This window comes from Aquila chrysaetos, chromosome 19 (genome assembly GCF_900496995.4).
Source record: "Aquila chrysaetos chrysaetos chromosome 19, bAquChr1.4, whole genome shotgun sequence".
Classification (NCBI taxonomy): domain Eukaryota; kingdom Metazoa; phylum Chordata; class Aves; order Accipitriformes; family Accipitridae; genus Aquila; species Aquila chrysaetos.
Genome location: NC_044022.1, coordinates 13,933,748 through 13,956,580, shown reverse-complemented (window position 1 = coordinate 13,956,580; position 22,833 = coordinate 13,933,748). Strand labels below are relative to the sequence as shown.

The 22,833-nt window shown below is 35.6% G+C and overlaps 1 protein-coding gene across 3 annotated transcripts in view; it reads left to right on the top strand.

The window, feature by feature from the left end:
• Positions 1–22,833, top strand: part of CNTN5 (contactin 5) — a 673,487-nt gene that overhangs the window by 535,733 nt on the left and 114,921 nt on the right. For all 3 annotated transcript variants that reach the window (XM_030042492.2, XM_030042491.2, XM_030042493.2), the window contains 3 exons: positions 756–892; positions 2,876–3,005; positions 5,212–5,362. In XM_030042492.2, the coding sequence (XP_029898352.1) occupies positions 756–892; positions 2,876–3,005; positions 5,212–5,362 (418 nt within the window). The remainder of the gene's footprint in view (positions 1–755; positions 893–2,875; positions 3,006–5,211; positions 5,363–22,833) is intronic.

Here is a 22,833-nt window from a genome sequence, read left to right as displayed (position 1 = left end):
ATCTGCTTCTCTGCAAAAAGTATTCCCTGCTTTTTAAGAGATTATTACATGACATTTAGGTACTAATGATCACATATACACCTAACAACTGTCTACCTTTAAAAAAAGACTGTTTTAACATTGACTTACTGTATAATTTATATTCCTGATGAATGCCAGAATTCTTGTGGGTTCTGTGCTTAAAAACATTAAAAGCATTTTCTCCCTTGAAATATGAATCTAACTCAAGATAGTTTAAGAAAAATACGTACAAATACCTTACCAAATGCCCAGTTATTCCTATCTGGATAAATCATGATTTCCTAGCAAATTGAGAAAACTACATGAAACAGAGTCTATGACGATTAACCTCCTCACCAAAATTTAAATATCTTAGGTCTTGAAAAGTTACTAAATATTCTGTTGTGACTACCAAGCAAATGCTCTTAAATTCAGTAATAATGAATGCATTAATATATAGTACTGTGATTTAATCCATTGTACTTTATTAAATCAGGAAGATTTCTATTCCTGGTCATGATACTGCTCACTGCCTGGTGCCATTACAGCATTTTCTTTAAAGTTATGGAGTTTTGTTAATTTTATTACTTTCTTTTTTAGTTTCAGTTGTTTGTTTAAATGTGCTTCTTTCTGAGGGTAAGGTAAATTTGTAAAGGCCATAATTTAAGTTCTGTAATTGATTAGGTATTTGCATATCTGCTAGGGACTTACCAATTTATACACTTTGTAAACAGCATGTTATTTTTTTCTTGCAGCTTACCCACATTGGGTGGAGAAACTTAATGATACTCAATTAGACAGTGGAGATCAGCTCCGATGGGAATGTAAAGCCACCGGAAAGCCAAGGCCCACATATCGTTGGCTGAAAAATGGAGTTCCTCTCTGGCCGCAGGTACATTAGATGAGGAGTCACCACTAGATTACATGTTTCTCCTTTCATTCAGATAATGTCAGTTACAGAAGGTACTGAAAAGTACTTCAGAAAAGAACTTCAGAAATGACTGTTTTCTGTGCTAGTTTCTTAAGTCTTGGTATACAGGCAGGTTTTCTGTGCATGTCCCTTCTGAACCATCTCAAGCAATGTCAAATTGCATTCACCAGTAATTCACTGTAGTTCAGAGATATATGGGAGATGGAACCTTCTGCGCTGTGTCTGCAACAACATCTGCCATTGTACTATAATGTACAATTAAGCAATATCTAATATGCTTAGGTTTTTTTTTTTTTCTCTTAGATAGTGGTATTATGCTGTTTGTATCTAATTTTTTTTCTGTATAAGAAGATACTAACAACTCAGAGATGTGCTGTATTTGCTGAATCAGCTTCCTTCATATTTTCCCCAACGTTATGTTACCTTATGTTATTTACCACATTTTGTTTGTACATAATCATACTCTTCAAAACACTAGCAGGCAGATGTAAGAGGTACAATGACTATTATATTTTCATCGCTTTTCAACTCCATTAATTCTCTGCAAGTAACAGAACTCACCATCAAGATCATTAAAATCCTCCATGTAAGAATCCTAGAATGTAAAGTCTTAACTATCTGATACATTTTAGAATTAGATCTAAATAAAATTCTCTTTTCCTTTTAAAAGACCACTTTTGGCATGGCCTGCCTTTTATTTCACTTTGTTCTGTTTCTCTCATTGAATCATCAACACATCAGCCCACATCATGTGGGTTTTCGCCTAGCACCTTTCCATTGTTATAGTCTCAAATTATTTAGAAAGAAAAGTTTTCTAAATTTATTTCATGCATTTTTCCAGATTAAAATAAAGCTGTTCAATTCTGGGAGAAAATGTCTCCATTTGTAAATGAATTCACAGAATGGATTTATGAATATAAAAGATATAATGTCTTTCATTTCACTGAATGTCGCTTCTATCTGTGAACATCAACCAATTATGCAAACAATGAGAAAGGAAACATAAACACAGTTTACTTTTGAAGCTGTGAGGCATTGAAAATAAGGTTATATGCCTTTACTTTATCCATTTCTGCCTTTTTAGATGGAGCTATTAGTCCTGAAATTGAAGCAATTTAAATATCTGTACTTTTTGGTTTTCTGATTTTCCAAACCATTAGTTGCATCAGGCTCTGAAATTTCAAATTAAATTTCAGTTTAAACTGGGGGCTTAGAAGAGAGAGAATTTTTTTCACAGTTTCCTCTACATTCCCAAACACTTTATCAATTTTTAATTAAACCTACAACTGTAATAATGAAACCTAGAGATATTTTATAGCTGTTCAAATTATACATTATATAGGCTCCATGAAGTACACATTTCCATAAACAGCTATGAATACCCCTTCTCTTCCAGCTGTGGTAACTATTTTCTACTACTGGACCTTTCAAATAAGAAATTCGCACTAATGATGAAGGTGATTAGACCCTTTCACTCTTAGTCATGCAAGCAATCTTTGATATCTACTTTTATGAATATAGTACCATGACTGAAACCAAACATTTGTTAGAGATGTGAATATCATCAGATATGTTATACCCACAACTTCTTGGGGTATACTTCTTGCCTCATTAAAGTTCCCAAGATGAATTGCTTTTAAAAATCATGTAAAGGTAATAGCAGACAAACAAGCAAATAGACAAGAGCAAGCCTTGGAGATAGCGAACTTGCACTGAAAAATATTTACCTTTAAAAATTTTTGGAGCTTTTTTCTGCCCTTCCCCATCTGCTTTATTCTTGTCTTTCCTTATATAACAAGAAAAAAGTAGGCCCAAGGAAATTTGTTGCTTAGTTTTATTTTAGTTTAATAATGTCTTCTGTCCCCTTGCCTTAGGCTAATAACACAGTAAATTTCCAGTGCCTGTTTGCTTTTATAGAATTCTTTTTCTTTTATTCCATTACAGAGCAGGATTGAGATGGTTAATGGTGTTCTGATGATCCACAGTGTGAATGTCTCAGATGCTGGAATGTATCAGTGCTTAGCAGAAAATAAGTATGGCACCATTTATGCCAGTGCAGAGCTGAAGATTTTAGGTGAGTATTATTGAAAAAGAACAGACTGTTCCTTTTTTTCCCCTTTGATAATTACATTTGTTCTTGGTCTGTTATGTTAAGGAACAGCTTCTGCCAGTCCAAACTTAGCAGAGCAGATAAAAGTAGGTTTCTTTTTATTCTTGTTTTTTATGTGTGAGTGGGTCCTTTGTTGCCAGAGAGAGCACAGGTCCTTCTGTTAACTGAAAACTTTCTTTCATAAATTACTGACTCAGTTACCTTTGGTGACTGTTTCTCATATAAGGCTATTTCAGTTCAAATGAATGGAAAAATGTTTTTTACTACCTAAAAAATAAGTGCAGGAGAAGAAACTTAGAGAACGTAAATATATTTCAGTCTCTGTTAAAATTAAAGTATTACTTCTACGTGGCAAGGTAGAATGACAAGGCCATTATTCAAAGGTAATTAAGCATAATCTTAGTTTTAAAGGTGTATATATTTCCTATGAAGTCACCAGAACTGATTGAATACTGGAAATTACATACTTGAGCTAATATCATCCATAGTAAAGCAAATACACTACATAGTGTTACCTGGAAATACAATAAAAATTTCATTATTCAAAAGCTGAAGTGGGGAGTTAATGAAGGAAAACTTGAAGCATGTCTTTCCAACACTCTAGTTTTCCTTAAAGCAAACTGTGGTAACACACAATGGGACAATAGTGATAAGAGGACTTCCACGGGGTTAAGTGAGACAGACTTGTAAGAGTCTTATGATCTTTATTAGAGTATGGTATAGCTGGAAGACAGGTGTCTATCAAAGTAATTCAATGGCCATATCATAGACTAGAGGTCTCTGCACTGCTCAAACCTTGCAAATTTCAAAACCTGCACCTGGGAACCATTCTTGTAAACTCCCAGTTAAATGAGTAATAAAGCTGAAGTTACTGAAATAATATAGTACATTTGAGCTAAGATTTGGTTCTTCTGTCTAGTACATTTCCACTATTTCCTAGCTGGCCAACATTAGAATTTCACTGATAACTCTTCAAAATATTTATGTCTAGCCATAAATTAAAACCCACAGTCAGTGGTTGCTCTCTTTCCATCACTTTCCTTTGTCATTTTTGATTCAGTCAGCAAAGAAATCCCTGTTGGTTGCAATGTTCTTTTGCTCTGTTTTTTATATCTATTATAAAATAGGTATACCTATTATATCAGGTAGCTGTACACTTTCTTTGATGTTCGCTAATATCAGAAATGGGCATTACACGTTGCTGCAGTAAAATCAGCCTTTCATTTTGTCATTTGTGAAATTATACCCCTGTTAAATTTTAACCATAATGTTACATTAAAAAACCAGTTGTGTTTAATTTTCTGGATTATTAAAGGGAAAAGAACAGAATAAATTGTCCATATAAATAGCTCTGGTATGAAAATTACCCAAAATAATAGTAGGAAATTCCTACATATTTAAGGCAATGAAGTGTAATATGTTCTTATATGTATGGCTGAGATAGTTGCAGGGGAGGCTTTAGTTTTGCAAAACTAGTTTAAGAAAAACACAAACAAATGAGATTACTTGAGAACAGCTGTCTTTTCTTGGTGTGAAATTACAGTACTTAGTGTCATTTTGTGATACATTTATTAACTTAGCTGATGTATTGTAATCAATGGGACTTCTTGAAAAGTGAAATACTAAGAACAAGACATGGTTAAATATCTTCTATTAAGAAGTTCTCAGTTTTCAATTCCTAGCATTCAGACAAATAAAAAAAAAGGCAGCAATAAAATTTCTCTATCAGTAATACATTTTGTAGGAATTAACTCTAGAGAGTGCATTTTCATTAGTTGTGGAATTTAACCTTCTTTTCATTTTGAACTAGTTACTTCTAACAAGTTATCTATGAAATCCAAAATTTTTGGAAAAGGTGTAGCTAAATCAACAGTAGTATTTAATTTCTAAAGCTGTTGGACTTCTCAAGCAATCTTACTTTAGTACGCTGATGTGAAGGACATCTCACTAATTCATAACTGTATTAAATTATAGACCTGCCATCCAGTCTTAGCTGCTGATTTGAAATATTTTGTAAAATTCCATCTAATCTGCGGTGTAGTAATTTCCAAGCCAAAAATGGAGATTCTATCCCCAAAACCGAATCTATTATTCTAATCTTCTATTAGAATGTAATGAAACAGGAAGCTGTGATTGTTCTCTGTAGAGTTAACTTATTTCTTTTTAACAGCTTCAGCTCCCACTTTCCCAATAAATCAAATGAGGAAAACAATAATTATTACCAAGGGCCAAGAAGTTGTCATTGAGTGCAAGCCACAAGCCTCTCCAAAGCCAACCATTACTTGGAAGAAAGGAGACAGAGCGTTAAGGGAGAGTAAGAGGTCAGAAGCCTGTTCGGTAAACTAAATACTGTGTTTGCATATTTGATTCTGTGATGTGATATGATATGAAAATACAGCAAGTGACAAGAACATGCATATGTTAACATGGGTATGGCATAATTCTTTTGTCAAGCTCATTTGTCTGACAGTAGTGACTTTATTGTTTTCAAAATATTGAAATGAAAAATCTTAAAATTGTTCAGAGATGCAGACAGATGAAAAGCAATTATTATTTGGTTTTTTTTTTTCTCTATTTTCTGTTACTCATTTCAAAAAATGCTTCAGTTACACTGTAGAGATACTACAAATTTAGTATTTGAGGGTATTAAAAGCATAGAGGTTGAAGCAGTCAGGACCACATAAAATATCAAATATGCCTATTCATTTGAAATAATTTTAATAAGGCAGATTTGCAGCTTGATCACAATGGAAGTCTGCCTAAGAATAGCTTTAAAATGATTCAGAGAAGAAAAATACGATTCCGTTATAGGATTTAATTATACAAGTAATTTCTGTACTCAGCAGCACATCTGTTTTAACAGAATAAGTTTGATTAAATAGGTTCCGTCCAGCTCTGTATGTTAAACATAGTTTAAGTACTGCAGGTTAAATGCCAGCTGTAATTGCACTTTACAAGATTGCGTGTCTCTACACTAGAATAGTTTTGCCACCCTGCACATGGTCTTTAAGTACACAGAGCAATCTTATCTTCTTTCCAGTAATGTATGTGAATGAACCACTTAAACTGACTTGTATGCCATTAGTCAAAAAGATAAAAGCAAGGCCTTTTTGTTCATTTGTGCAATACTGATGAAAGCAGTAGAGTACATCTGTCCTCGTTAGCTGCAAAAGCCATTTCATTCAGGTGAGTTTTATCTTCATCTGATGCTATTTGTTTTGTTCTGAGAAGGAAAAAAGGGTTAATTTTCATGCCGTATTGGCTCTTTGGGCAGGGGCAGAGCAAAACAGCATTATATACAACATTTTACTAACAGGTGTGAGTTGCATTGTCACACTGACAAGATATGACAGAAGAATATTACAAAGATGCTGATAATATCAAATATTCTGAGACTGATGCCTCTGTGCTGTAGCTACACAGTTAACTGTTTTCACTACATGACCTTTTCCTCTCATGTCCACAAAACTCACTATGGTTTCTCTGATCACCACATGTAAATCACATTTTAATCCAAGACCAGTTAAGCATTTTGGTAATTACTTGATGTCTGTCCAAATATAGCCTAACTCTGAAGTTAAAATCTCGTAAAAATAAGATCTGGAGGTACATTTTTGGTATTTGCAGCTTTTGATACTTGCTTATTTTGACAGAGGCTGAAACGGCAAATGATGAAACACAGAAGATAAAAAGCTGGTTGAACTATTTCAAAGCTTTGAAAGACTTGGGTTATGTTCAACTTAATTTTTAGTCAGCTGTTCAGGGAGTATCTTGAGTCATTCAGAGCAGTTCCCTTGCATCTACTGTTTATAAAGGGGTGAGGGTGAGGGGAATATCAGTTTCAAGGGAACTCAGTTCTGCCTCTACATACAGTATGGTTTAAACACCAATAATAAAGTCTGTTTGAAGAGGAGATGAGAAAGCTTATCGTGATTTGGGGAAAGGAAGTGTAAATCAATGGAGGTAGTATCTGTGTTTCCATGTTTTGGACACTCTGAGAGGGAACCATTGGAAGGGAACTGTGTGAAACATTTTTAAAAAAGGAATAATCTGATATGATGAGCACATCTATATACTTTAAAACTAGGCTTTCTTCATAGACTGCTGATAAAAATGCCAGCAAAAACCAGTTAGGAACTGTCATGTAATGAGTTTGCATAGAAGGTTAAACCATCAAAGCTTTTTTTAAAAAAGCATTCTGATTAAATAATAAGGAAGGGCAAGGATAGAACAGCAGGATATATTTTTTTCTTTTCTACCACAGCTTATTCCTCTTCTAGGCTGCTTGTACCAAATGCATGCTGTGTTTTATTTTTGCGAAGTCTGACAGCCCAGAAAAGGGATTCGCTCCATTTAGCCATATCTGTTCTAAAAGTCTCAATACAAAAGAGACCTTCTCCTCCATGGAGAAGAAGAAATTCCACTTGACTAGTGGGTCTGCTATCATCTATTCCACCTCTTCCAAGTTGTGTTGCCTCCTTAAGTGTTCCTCCATACAACCAAAAGCTGGTTGACAGAACTACTTGAAGTGACATTTCTGTTTGTAACTGAGCAGAAGGCTGAGTTTGTTCCTGTGGGACTCCTGGCTGGGTACAGTTCTCACTGCAGTCAGACCTTGACTCCAGCTCCTGGAATTTAATGCAGTCTGAAAGCCTCAAATGTTTTAGATTAATTCAAAAGACTAAAGCCACTCACTTGGCAACATAGCTATGGAAAGAGTCTTCATGAGCTCCATCTCTTGGTCTGTTTTTATCTTTGAACAGATTATCCAACTCAAGGTCTTCATATTCACGGTCTACCTATGCTAGGGTTGCTCTCCCTGGTGAGCAATCATTATTCTGAGCAACCAGATCATTTGATTCCACTTGGAAAGCATCTGTACCTTATAACAGCTCTTTTGAACTGGGTTCTGAATGATTGGCACATCTATAAGATAGTGCAAAAAAAGTAGGATGGTCACAACTACCTGCTGACAAAAAGTATCATTCTGAGTGTTACAATCTCACAAATGTTTTAAATTTGATTAAATTACTCCTATAGAAACATACTTATTTAATAAAGATTCCAAAGTAGTCACAATTCATTCTATTAACCAGATGTAAAGATCAAGACCTGCTGCAAAAGCCGTATTTTAATGAAATAAAATATATGGTATTGAAGGTCTACTATGCGGAAGATTAAAATTTCCAAAAAGAAAAAGGCATAGGCTGTGAAGCTTACTGATACAGGACATTTAATGATCACTATCAGCATTTGAAAGGAACTACATGTAAAATTCAAAACTCTTTCATATATCATAATCTCAGTGAGTTGTTAATACATTCAAAAAACATAATTTCATCAGCATTTTCACCTAAAAGTTAAGAGGAGGGAAAAAAAGCTATTGTTATACTTTTATTTTGAAATTAAAACACACATGAGCACAACAGCAATGGGAGTTGTGTAGGTAGAGGAACACATTTAAGCTGCTTATTTTCATTAGTCATCTCACAATAATTAAAATTGTTAACTATCTTTACTAACCACTTGCCTCTGGACTGTATTGTCTCATAGGCTGATAGATGACTGTGTGTCAGTTATGGCAGCCTGTGATAATGTGTACTCTGGTTATTGATTTGAACATTGAGATTTTAGTCCATGAGAATTTTGTAAAGAACTTCTGAATCTTTGAGTTCATAAGCAGTTTCAGTTTTATAGAAAAGTGGATTCTATTGGGATCCAAGTCTTAAAAAAATAAGTTTAAGCTTTGATTTGTAATAAAATCTTTAGTTGGAACATGGATTTAGGGGCCCTTGGGCAAGAGTATGGTGATCAACAAACATTTTTGTGAAGTTTCTTAAATATTCCAGTCAGATACTTCCTAATCTGTAATCAAACCCTCATTTACTATTTCATCATTGACTTCTAAACAAGACCCAGACCTAGACTATTCAGATCAGAAAGCCAGTCACAAGCCTGTTTCTAATTAAACATTTTTTTAAACTTATGTATCAAGTTAAAAGAAGGCAACAAAAGTGATATTTAATTACATTATTTTATGTAGACAGTAAACTTTATAATACACAGTAGCATAGACTGGAATCTGCTGTCAGTTACATCAATATAAATCAGGAGTAATGCTAATAAAGTCAATGATTAAATTCTGGACAAAATTTTTTTATAAATTCAGTTCCTGTGTTCAGGCTTCTGTAAATTGCAGGTATTTTCTAATGATTTACTACTGCACAAATTTTTGTGAGCCATTGCTCCATGAGCTGTAATCTCTGTTTCACCCCTTTCTTAAAGTCACCTACCTTTCTTGTCTAGATTGCTCTGTAGTAGTGACTACAGCTGATGTTTAAACAGATATGCTTGAGGAGTCATAGGTATTAAAAAGCATTATAAGTCTTTGTTCATCTGTTTTTGTTCCTGCTCCTACATCTAAAATATTCTTCTCATTAAACTTCTATTGAATTTTCACTCTAGCTCATTATTTCCATTACATAGCCATTAATTATAGTTAAAATAAAAATCATTCAAAAGCACTCTAGCAGCTCAGAATTCTATTCAGTCCCTATTTTTTTTTCTCCATTCAGACCACCAAGAAATAAAAAAAAAAATAGCACAATATAACCAACAAATGGGTAACTGAGGAAGCAGGATTTTTATAGTGCCAATTCTGTGCTGCTTTATTTTGCTTTTGTTCCTTTTCCTTTTGAAGTTTCACAATAATAATGCTTATTTTATCAATATTTCTTGTATATCTCAATTTGTATGCAGATTAATATTTAATCTAAAAAAAAATCTAAATACAGTAATGTCTAAACATATATGTATGCATTGGTAGTATAGTTCTACATTTATTGACTGCTCCCTTTCCATATGGCACAGTCTAAGCTTTCTCCTTCACATGACAGAACGAGCTTTGCAGAAAAACATTGTCTCTGAAGTTCAGACTCACAATAGATCACCACGAGCAGAACAACAGTGCCAGTCTCTCTGCGGCCATTGTATAATTGCTCATATTCATTCACCAAGGTCCAAGGTTAACTTTGCCTGAGGACCTAAATATATTAAGCATTTCTGTGAGGAAAATAAATGGTAACATTACTCCACCTGCCACTTCAGTTCAGCCATTTTTCCTATGGAGCAATTAGTTCCCTGCATTCCACTTCTTCTTGAAGGAGTTCTGGAGATAAGGTGAAGAAAACTTTTGGCAGGTTAAGCAGCAGAGGGAATTTTAGATGGTTTTAATGCAATAGCCTGGCCTGGGTTTGGCCAGGACACAAACTTCAACATCCCTATTCCTGCAGTAGACATCATGGTGGGTTTTTTATTGATTGCAAGTGGATAATAACTTTTTATTCCTTTCTCACTGAATGATATCAAGAAAACACGGAACAGCTAAGAGTGGCAGGGACCTCTGAATATCACCTCATTCAACCTCCCTGATCAGAGCAAGGTCAGCTAGAACAGTTTGCTCAAGGTCATGTTCAGTCAGGTTTTGAGTATCTCCAAGGATGGAGACACCGCAGCCTATCTGGGAAACTTGTTCCTATTCCAGTTAATCACCCCTACAGTAAAAAAAATAAAGATACTCTTATGTTTTAAGGGAACTGATGTATAAATGGAATTGCCTGTATCTCAGTTTGTGCCCATTGCCTCTTGTCCTGTCATTGGGCACCACTGAGAGGAGTCTGACTCTGTCTGCTTACTCCTTCCCATCAGTGCACATATCAGTTGATCAGTGTGTTGATCAGCTGGGAGGCTCTGATCTATAATAATTATGGCCATATAATGAGTTAATATCAACAATTCTTCCATGACACATGAAAATCTTCATTCAGAGCTGCCCCAAACCTGCTTGGCCACCAAAATTCATAAAATGAAGATGTCACTTACTCATACAAAACCTGCCCACTGTGTATTACCATGTAGCAAAATTACTGTCTGCTTGACATGTCCTTCATTTACTGTGTGCCTCATCTGACATCATTGGGACTCATTTGCAGCCAAAGAGAAGCCTGTCATTGAACAACAAAGCACTGGATATTAATAGTAAGTGCTCTGACAGTCAGTCTTTAAATATCACAAATAAAATTAGTGGATACTGAAAATAGAGAGACATGAATATTTGTGAAGCTATCAGGCATTAAAAACATGGATAAATATTAATGAGGAAATTCTGTCTTTATAGTCATGTGGATATAAAATTTCAAGCCACACACTGACCTATGAAGAACAGGAAAACACTGAACAGTACCCATTAAGTGAGAATCATCAGCTATAGGTAGTAAATGAAGAATAAATCCACTGAAGGGGACAAAGCATTCAAGCTGTGTGTAACATAATACACGAGGGAGTGAATTGAGGCTGCTGACATTTTGCCTTTACCTAAGTTTATACAATTTTGTGTTCTTTCAGTTACGTTTCTCTAACATTCAGCAGCTGTGAAAGAAGTCAGAGAAAAGAAAGAGAAGAAAGACAGCTCATATGAGGACGTTAAATTCCAAATACTAATATAGGATTGCTACAGTGTTGCTAGACAGAGACACAGAGAAGCCTGGGACTATTGCCTTGTACCTACCTTCAGGTTAATACCGAAATCTTTGAACTACAGAAGTAGTTGTCCTGTATGCCTAGATATTTCATCTGTCACACTTTGCTATGCAATTAGTGGAAACACACAGAGTACTTAAATCTAAAAATATCATCTTTCAAAAACTTAGAAATGGACATGTTTTTATATTCTTCTGGTCTCCCAGACTCCTTCATTTTAAGTTTTGACAAGTCCTTATTACAGTTTTACTCTTCACTCTACTATATTTAAAGACCTGACAGTGTTTCCATTATAAATTCCTATTTTAATGGCTTTATAGCTCACTTGCTATGAAAAAAAAAATCAAAGGAGAAAATAAAAAGAAGTGTGTTTCAGAGCAGAAACAAGAAAAAAAAATATTAGTTGAGTTTGCAGGTGAAATTTGTATTTTATAGTGCTTTGGTTAGTACATGTTGTGTTATGTTTTTAAATATATTTGCATGTAGCAGAGGTATATATTATATGCTTTCTTCATAATCATGGTGGTAGCTGTCCAAAAGAATTTCAGTTCCATCTAACTGTGGCATATAATGTTTGTTTATACTGAAAACTGTGCACTGTGAAGGCAAAAGAAAGTATATATGTGAAATGGATGGAAAATTACTCTGAACTGTAATTTTCAGTTTTTCTATTAGTCCCTAAGTTGCACCAGGCTCAACTTGTATCTGGCACAAGCTTTTCTGCACCTGTGTGATCAGCCACACAGACAGCACAGTAGTTCAGTCTACTGCCATTCCACTTTTTGGTGAAAATACCACAATTTTTTTTTTTTCCTGGTGATAAAAAAAGATCTTCAGAATTAACCCAACTACAGCAGCATTAAGCAGCATATTAAGCAGTTTGAAGATTTTACTTAGTGTCCCCAGTTAAATATCCAAAGAAAATGGCCACACATGAGTTTCAATTACATTAACAAATAGCATTTCCCACAGGCTACCAAATGAATTCTGTGGTTATATTCAAGGAAATTGTTATCTAGAAGATCCTAAATGACTTCTCTGAACTGAAACATCCCAGTCTTTCTTCCCAGGAATGGTATTCAGGACAATACTTTCTATTATTTCTCCTTAATAGAGTACTTCATATACTGCTATACAACTATTTAGGCACTCACTGGCTCTTTTTAGGGAAATAACGCTTGATTTATGTTTAGATAACAGTGCATTGAAATATACATTATTTTAGAAAAACATTCTCTTCTTCACTTGTTGGGTTGATGTTTGAAGAAGTGTTGTTCCACCATATCTTACCAATTTTCAATTCAAATAGGATCTAATTGTGTAAAAACAGATATGCAGTTCCCTACAATAACACCCCTGGCCTCTAGCTGCTTTGTCAGCAGAGTGCAAGTCTCACATAATTACTCTGTAGTACCCATCAAGCACATGTGGATGTTTTGGACCTCTTCAGGCACCTACTGACTAGACACTAATACTTAGGAAGCTGAGTCTTACCCTGTATGACCTTACTTTCTGGTGTTTCCATATAATTGCTTTTCTTGATTTTTTTCTCAGTTACTGAACTGTAAGTATCCCAGATAGATAGATAGACAGATAGATAGATATCCCATAGCCCTACTGAAAAGAAAAAGCTGAAGAGCTCCACACTTTTAAGTTCCTAACAACCACAAGATATTTGATCTGCTGTGTATGGCTTGAATATCCGCTCACACAACTCAACTAATTATCAGTTGAGCAAACTTCATGAATTCTAACTGTGATTCATTTCTCTGCTGTTGTTATAAATGGCTGCCTGTTTGTGCACCACACAGGCAGAATATGACAAGTCATCAGTCACCTAAAGGGTTTTCTTTGCTTAAGGCTCTTCAGACTATGACTTTCAGCATAATTTGCCCTTAACAAAAACTTCATCTAAAATTCTTGGGAATTTAAACACTTAACTTCATGCCACCAGCTGATCCCCAGATTCCCAAGTGGCACTTTAATGATCAAAAAATAGTGAAGAGAAAAAATGCTGAGGACATTAAGAAAGAGAAACTTCATGACAGAAACTCTTATCTTCCTGAGAGAGTTCCACGAGTCACTTCTTTTCAATTTTTGCATAAATCATGGTCTAATTTAGCTGTGGCATGTTCATAATGGGAATTAGAGATCTGGTTATAAAGTAGGAAAGGGAAACAATGATAACCTTGACTAAATAGTGGAAACAAATGGCAAGACCATCCCTTCACAAAAAAGGATCTTTGTTCAAAAGCAGCACTATTTTACTAATTGATCGTATCATACAACATGAATTTTGACGACACAATGATTTTGTTTATGCTCCTAAACAACTCATACTCTTTACTCATGTTCTCTTTTAAAGAAGCAGTCCACTATCCATCATGCCTGAAATGTTTCCTTCTTTGTGGACCTTAGGCAAGAGATTTGCTTTTCTGTACCTATGGGTGCAGTCAGGTCTGGTTTCAGTGACAAAGTTAAATTGCTGAAATGTCCTTCCTCGTCTCAGGCCTTTTGCTTTACAATGAAAAGATGTAGGAATCTGATGCAGGTGAAAAATAGCCCCTTTATTTCACCTGGGCTATTTTTTTGCTAGAACATTTCCCTTGTCAGCTGGTCACACAGATGCAGATATGCATGTGCCAGAGCAGCCCAGGAAGGATTGGAGTGACTGGCCATGGACCAAGACAGCTGCTCACAGAAGAGGAGTGTCCAGGACAGCACACAGAGCAAGTCTCATATTTTCATGCCTATATGTGCTGTACACCAGTTAGGGCAGATGATTTACCTACACAAGTAAATTAAAAGCTGGTTGTAATGTTACCTGGGATTGCACTGGGATGCAATCAACTATGCTGTTCAGCAGTTAGCCCCTGGATGGATTTTAGCCTGCATCAAGTAGCTCTCCCCAAGTAGTCCTTGGGCATCTTATGAGTTTGTGCATGTCAAAAGCCTTTCCTGCTAGGCTGTCCACGTGCTGCCATCATGTTTTAAAGGCTAACAGCATTTAATAGGATGGAAACAGTTCTGTGATAGCTGGCTTTGCTATAGGAAAGGAGTATGCCTATTTATTTCCCTGATAGAGAAATAATCACTGTTGAAGTTGTGCAACACGTGAGAGTCTTAGCTCAGTCGGAATCTCTGGGCATTATCACTGAATTAGTCACACTGAAATAGTGACAAGATGAATAATAATTACTGTCATTCAGTGACATGTTACCATATAGCAATAAAATGTTCAGTCTGTAGGTACCAAGTCTATTTCTAAATTAGGAAGAAACAGAATATTAACAAAGAAATTCCAAAAGTATTGTGGGAAATTTTTGAAAGGAACACGGATTGTTTGGATTGAGAAATCTTGTCAGAGTTCAAAATACGAGCATATACTTCGAGTGTATCTTTTAATTTATAGCCTGTAAAGGGGCTATACATAAACTACATTTTAAGTGATGCTCAGTTTTTTTTGTTAGATCTGCTAGTCAGCATCCATGATCTGTGTGCAGACTACAAAGATCTTCTACACATGGGCTGCTGAAATTCATTTTGCACTAGAAAGCCACCTTCCCAGGGAATAGTCTTCCTTATCTGTCATAAATCTAAATTAGTTAGGGTGGCTTTTCAACAGAATATCACCTAGTGCATCAAGATTTAGTGATCTTTGTAGCTATATTATGAAATTTATTAATAAATTTGTGATGCATTTGGCATCTTTTCTCACATTATATTTGGACATTCTCCATTCTGTCAATCTTGAAAATCCATGGACTGTCAGTATTTATATGCTAATTGCTCCCAGAGAAGAATAAGTCTATGCATATTTTAAGAAAGTTAGATATGCTTTGCAGAAAATTAAATTGTATACAAAAACTTAAACAAGTGATTTGATATCTAGGAAAAAAGTATGGTGGAAACTAGCAGTCTAATGGGATTAGTAACAAAAAAGAATGACTTTAGGCTAGAAAACAACAAGCTACAATTAATCCACCTAGTAATGATAAAAAAATAACAACTCAAGATCAATGATTTTCAGGCCTCTGTCTAACTCTATGAACAGAATTAAATACATAAATGACCATAAACTTATTATCCAATCAGCAGTCTCAATGATGTATTTCTAAGCAATATATGACAATGAAACTACATCTTATCCAGGAAAAAAGACACTTTAGGTCAGGACAAGGGATATCTGTCATGTTTGCATTTTTGTATATTTTCAAGTACTGTAGAACATCAGTCTTTGCAGTTGTCGAGGTTCAGATTTGCTTCACTGTGAAAACAATAGACATCATACTTCCTCATGAAAATTTTATACCAATTCATCTATAAGGAAAGCCAAGGTATTCATTTACTTAAGTAGTATGGCAATTAGTATCACAAATCAGTATCATGCTATTACTGATTATGAGTTACATTCCTTGTCTTTAACACTGTCAATCTCATGTTCTCCTTTGGGCAAGGGGTTAATTTAAAAGAACTTTAAATGTTTCTCCTTAATAAATGATAGAGAGGAGGCAAGAATTTCAAAATGTTTATGAAAAACAGCGACATGAATGATCCATCACTGCTTGTAAATTGTAAATCCATTTACCACCACAAAAGAAACTATTTCTAATATGATCTAGTTGTGTATAACACAAATTTTGCCATGGCAAATTACTAGCATCAGTGAAAATCAGACTACTCTGATGTTAGTGAATTCCATGGAAGTAGATTTTCAACATACATATCTGAGATTCCTGTATTTCTCATTTTCTTTTCAGTGGCTGTATACAGCTACAGCCCCTACCAAAAAAAAAAAAAAAAAAAAAAAAAAAAAAAAAAAGAGAGAGAGAGAGAGGAAAAAAAGAAAAGGAAGCCAGAAGGAAAAGAATCACAACTGTAATGCACACAGGAAGGTTAAAAACGTACCGAGACTTCTGTTTAGTAGACTAACCTTGAAAAAAGAGAAAACATTCTAGTAAAAGCAAACAATTAAGGCATTTGGTATTTGTAGAAGACTTTTAACGAGCGCTCCTCAACCTTGCCCTTCCCTTCCACTTTCCTCTTGCTAAATCCTTTTTAAAAATTATTTCTGTATTCTGTTTTTAAACTTTAGCACTTAATAACTTCCAAGTTAATTAATATGCTGGTTTTATCAGTTTTCTAAAAAAATATGTAGTAAAACTACCACTTCACTGGACCTAATATAATATGCTTTTTTCTTCCCCTGATGCCATAGTCTGTCATTTCTGTACACAGTCACTAATATGCTTTTTGTATTATGCTCATTGGCTATTATCTCTTTGCCTATGTTCACAGCAGATATAATCAGCCTAAAGCTGGGAAATGTATAATTTAAATTTTACCACAGTGTCATTAAATTAACTGTGCTAAAGCCGTTGAAACATCCTTAAAGGATTAAAAATTTACAGCTTCTAGTTAAAAACTCAGCAAGACCTATGAGAAAAGTGTGTTATTTTCATATGTGTGACTTAAGGTCACAATGCGTAAAATCCCCTCATTACATAGTCTAATATTGTTGGAAAGTGATGATATGGTATTGTACCAATATAATAAGGTGATACAGTATGATAGAAGTATGATTATGTAAGAATCAGAAAATGCACCTTCTGAAGCTGCTAAGTGTTTCATGTAGCTTCCATAAGCCATTCAGCTTTACAAGGTTCTCAAACCGTAGAGCAGAAAGACCGTTCACTTTCCATTTTTGTTACTTTTGTAGGAATGACCTCTTTCAACATTCTTGGACCTATTCATTACTGATTCTTTGGCAAGAACAACTACCACTATTCAGAGGACTCTGTCTTAGACTTTTGACTGCTTAGTGACTGTTTATTAATCTTATATTATTATCATTGTATTTTTGTAATTTTGTATCTTCCCTTTCCTCTTCAAAATTTTCTTTCTGTTTGATATGTACAGCAGCTACATGACCCCAAGAATATCCCCTGGTGTAGTACATTTGTCACTACTAGGCCAAGTGACATATACTTAGTGATAATACATATTTGTTTTTTTAAAGAAACCCCTTCACCCATGGATCATTAACTGTTCATGGTTTTGAGTTTAGAACTGAAAAGTTTTTCTGTAGCTTGGCTGGAAAGTTATCATAATCCAAGAACTAATGAGTCTTTCCTTAAAGTGTCTTGTCTAGTAAAAATCAAAAGACAGCCCTCCCCCCACCAAAAAATGCAAAAATAAGTTCCAGACTAGAAAGAGCCCAAACAAATCTACAAATAATCTCAGCCTATCTTGATAATTCCTTATCCCTCTATCTACAGAAATTAACATTCACAGATTTCTTTGACTTATCAACAATTCTATTTTCCTGATATAGTAACACACAACTTTGAAACATCTGTACTTTCCTAGTCTTTTTTTATCAGCAATTTTTTAAACTTTCCTTTCTACACCTCTGGTACCTCTTTGCTGCGAATGGATCCTTATAACCTTTATTAACAATGTAAAATCCAAGACTTTCACAGTCGTCAGTCCAAAGCAAAATGTATATCCATGACGAGCTACTTAGTAAAGACTTACTATAAACAAAATATCACCTTTTTTTCCATTGATCTTTTCTTTATTTTCCTTTTCTTTCTTCTATTTTGTATTATTCCATAACATTACAGTGCTCCTGGAAAGCATGACTGTTACAGAATAACTGAGATTGGATAGGATTTCTAGAAACTATCTAGTCCAACACTCCATTCAAAACAGGACTAACTGCATCATGATTCTCAGGACATTGTCCAGTCCAGTCCTGAATATCTCCACGAATGGAGATTCTACAACCTCTCTGGTCAACTTGTTCTAATATTTGGACACCTTCACAGTATTTTTTTTTCCTTATATTTAGTCAGATATTCTAATTTGCATCTGTTACCTCTTATTCTATGCATCTTCAAGTCCAGCTCTGTCTTCCTGATACTCCCCAACAGGTGGATATAGACAGAAAAAAAGATCTACCCTTAAGCCTTCTTTTCTCAAGGCTGAAACAAAAAACATTTCTGAGCCTCTATTCATATGTCACGTGCTTCCACTCCATGACCATCTCTGTGGCTCTCTTCTGGACTCACTCCAGTATGTCAATGTCCTTCTTGTACTCGGTGCCCCAGATACATTCCCAAAAGGGAAAGTGCCGAAGAGAGGGGAAGAATTGCCTCTCTCAACCTGCCAGCTGCATTTTTACTATCAGAAGTTGGTTGACCTTCTTTACTGCAAGGACACATTGTTGATTCATATTCAGCTTAGTGTCAACCAGGACCCCAGGTCCTTTTCTGCAGACCTGGTCATGTTGAGTCTGTGTGCACAGAGCTATTTTTTACAGATTTAGAGCTTTACTAAAGATCCCATGGTTTGTCTCAGCCCATTTCTCTATCTGTTGAGGTCCATCTAAATAACAACCCTGCTCTACAGCATATCTATCACCCTCTCAATTTGATATCATCTATGAATCTGCTGAGTAAGCTCCTTGCCATTGTACAGGCCATTTATAAGACCAGTAAACAGCTCTAACCCCTCCATAAACTCATGAGGGATACCAGCTAGTAGTCAGCCACCAGCTGAATTTTATATCACTGATTACAGGTTTTTGAAACAGACAGTGCAACCAATTCATTCCCCACCACACCTGAAGAAGCCCCTAGTGATGATCACTCCCCTTTTCCTCTTTACACAAACGCTTGATCCAGGGTCAGCCAGCTTTGATGCCTTCTCTGACGAGTCTTACCCCTCCTCAGCTGCTCTCAGGGCACTTTGCCTGTCCTGAAGTTGCAGATCTACAGGTGTAAATAATCCTCAGGTCAAGATCTAGAAAGACTGCTGTTGCCTGAAGTCATGCTTTTCCAGTCTCCCCCATCTTGAGAGTTTGCACCTACTGTTCCTTTGACTGTAGCCTGTAGCTGACCCTCTTTTCTTGTTTCACATAGCTTGGGCTTTTGTGTCTTCAGGGTCTCTGAGAAGACCCTGTCAATCTCCTGTCCGTCCTCCCTGACGTCTCACAGTCTGCATGCCAGCTGCACTAACAACTGCTAGGTCTCTATTAGTGGCACTCCAGCTTGACAGTTACACAGCTGTCTCTCAAGCACCAGCTGAAGAGGTGCTCAGGTCACTTCTTGACAGCAGTCAGCTGAAGACAGAAAGCACAGACTGCCTCTAACCAGAAAACAGGCAACAGAAGCCTCCTGTTAGCTGATAGAAGCAAAAGTCTCCAGAAAACAACCCTCACCAGCAATGGTAAGTCACTAGAAGATGCCAGAAAGAGCTCTCGAAAGAAGATGGGAACTGTAGCAATAACAGCTAGTTCCTGCTTGCTGTGCTTTGGGAACTGTGTCTGTTCTATAGCTGATTTTTTCATTGTCCGTTTGTATTTTTTTCATGTGGGATGGGAACATACTCTCAACTTGCTTTTTTCTCAATACTTTTCCTGATCACCTCATTTCATGTCCACCTCGTATTTCTACAGAAATTTTTTTTTTAAAAATCACCTTTTATAATTACCCTGTGTTATAAATCCAAGTTACACTAAGACTTTGCAACTCTTTGGTCAGGGAAGAAAGAAATCTCTTTACTGTAAAGCTAGCAATAGCTCAGTGCTGGAGAGGGTTTACCGCCTTTGGTACATGTTTGATCTCAAGCTTGAATCTGTATCAGGTAGTATATGGACTTGGATGGAGATTTGTGCAGAGTAGCGGCTGCTCTGCAGCAGGCTGATGGAAGAGCCAAACAAGATTGTAGGACATGAAGACTCAAAACCCTGCACTGCAACAACAGTAACATGCATCACCCTGGATTTCTGTCTTCATGTATGGTTTAATAATCAGTGACTCACTTGTGATTGAGTTGTGGGTCCATTTATTCTTCTCCATCCCAAAATTTTCCTTTCTGCATAAAGTTTATCTTTTGATGAGTAGCATTTTTGGATTTTAAAGGCATTGAACTGAAGAAAACAGGGCATTTCTTTGAAGGATTCTTTATTATCTCTGCAGCACAAACCCTACTGTGGTTGTTTTAACAATCTAAATAATGAACATAATTTAGATGTTAAAAATCTTCTTTTAGAATCTGTAATGGATAAGTCTAATTTTCTTTCCAAAAGAAAGTTAGCCTACAGTCTTATAGAAAAGTAAAACAAGGTGCCAAAGCCATGTGTTTGTAAGCTGCTAACAGATGTATTGAAAATAGCATGCTATTTAACACAGAAATATACAGAATCTTTTACAACTCAGAAACTGAAGTCCCTTATATTGTAAGCAAACTTTCCAATAAATAAAGGTAAAAAATTATTAACATTAATGTACCTTTAATTTACCTTAGACCTTAAGTGGATTCAGGAGAAATTATGCCAAACAGCTCAGACTTCATGGCTGACATCTCTGTAGCTGCAGACAAATCTTTCTCAGCCTGTCTCCTCATTCTAGCATTTCTCCTCATTCCGATTTCATGCGTCAGCAAGCTCTGAACAATCCGTGTCACAGAGCACACCATGCACTAATTTTGCTCTGACAACCTTGTAATGGGAATTATAATACTTAGTACATTTTTTTTTCTAGGTAAAAACATGGGAAGTAAAAGACCTTCTGTGTTTACATTGCCTGGGTTATATGACAACACAGATGCTGTTTTTCACTGTGAGTTCTTGGTTTTAATAGCAATTAGCCATGAATGGCACCATATACTTTACCTCTGTACTGAATATCCTTCAGATGAAAAGTAGTATTTGTGGGGACTTAAAATTCCTACTACTTCAAGAGCTAAGTGCAGCATTCAGAAAGGTCTATCAGTTGAAGTTTTTATCACCATATTCCCCTTAGTGGTGATTCTGTCTTAAATCAGTTTTTCAACACTTCCTCACTTGGGTATGCAAGGCAGAGAGTATTACTGTAGTTGTGTTGGTCTGGTTTGTTTGGGGTTTTCATTCTGTGTCCCTTTTCAGGACCAAGGCCAATATGATAGTCCTTTGTTGTCCACTGAATACCCACTCAGGGATACCATACGTCTTCTTTGATATTCCATTAATACACAGTGGTTTCTAAACTCTTATGTCTGCCTAAAAGACTCATGCGATTCAGACTGCTGAATTTAAGCACATGTGCTTTTTCCTTTAAGACATGATTCCTGCTTGATGTTTGATTTCTGTATTAAGGCTCAACTGCACTTTCATGTGACACTCAGATAAAAGCATATACCAGAAAGTATAATCCAGATTTTGTATTGAAGAGAATCCCTTGTGTCTAATACAAACTCCTATAAAAAGAAATACTTGCAACTATAGCAGTAAATGAATCCTTATTTATTAAAATTCATTTATTCCTTAGCAAGGGGTTTCCTGTTCTGTTGAATGTAATTTGCCCTATAATATTATTGAAAAAAATGTCACTGTGTAAACATAATATTGAAATGAACTAATTCAGACACTTCCAACAGGACCCCAGAGTATAGAGAACTGTGTAATAAAACTGACTGTACATAGGTCAGATAATAAAACAGGGAACGCTGTTCATTTGCAGATCATGTCCTCAATTATTTAACTTCTAATTCTGTAATTAAGCCATTTTAATTTAACCCCTGTCTGTCTGTTACTTTTAGTTTCTGAGTGTGTGTTGATTTTTGTAGGTTTTTTTAAAATGTAGATAGTTTGCTTTCAGGAATGAAGTATCATTTTAGGAAATAGGACATAAAATTTAAAAATAAAGACTTCTACCAAGTCATTGGAATTAAACTCACACATGGGAATTATTGTGGCCCTTTTTTTAATGACAGTTATGTAGCATTTACTGTACTACCATTCACACAGCTTTGTGAACACATAAAAAGCATATTGCCTATATTCTTGAACTTGTGGCACCATATTCTCACCCTGTCATCTGTTTGGTCTCAAAATGCTTGATTGCACAAATGGCCTAGAAATAGGTAACTCTACCTTGCTGGTAGCTCCTCTCCAGGTTACTGCAGAGAGGAAGGCCTACTCCCCTTTTTACGTCATCTGTTTTGTTAATACACAAAAAAGACGGTTCTATTTGCCTCGATGTATCATCTGATTTCATTTTCAGAGGACCAGTCTTCAGCTGCTTTTCTTTCCACGGGCAGTATATTTCTCTTTGGAGCCAGGCATATTCCTTAGTGGTACATATGGTTAACTTCTCAGTGATGTGAGGTCAGCTGAGAAAAGCCAAAGGATAACTATACTCAGAGGGTTCTTTTATTCAGAGTAACACTCGTTTTTATACTTGATTTATTCTATTCAACATGAATTGAA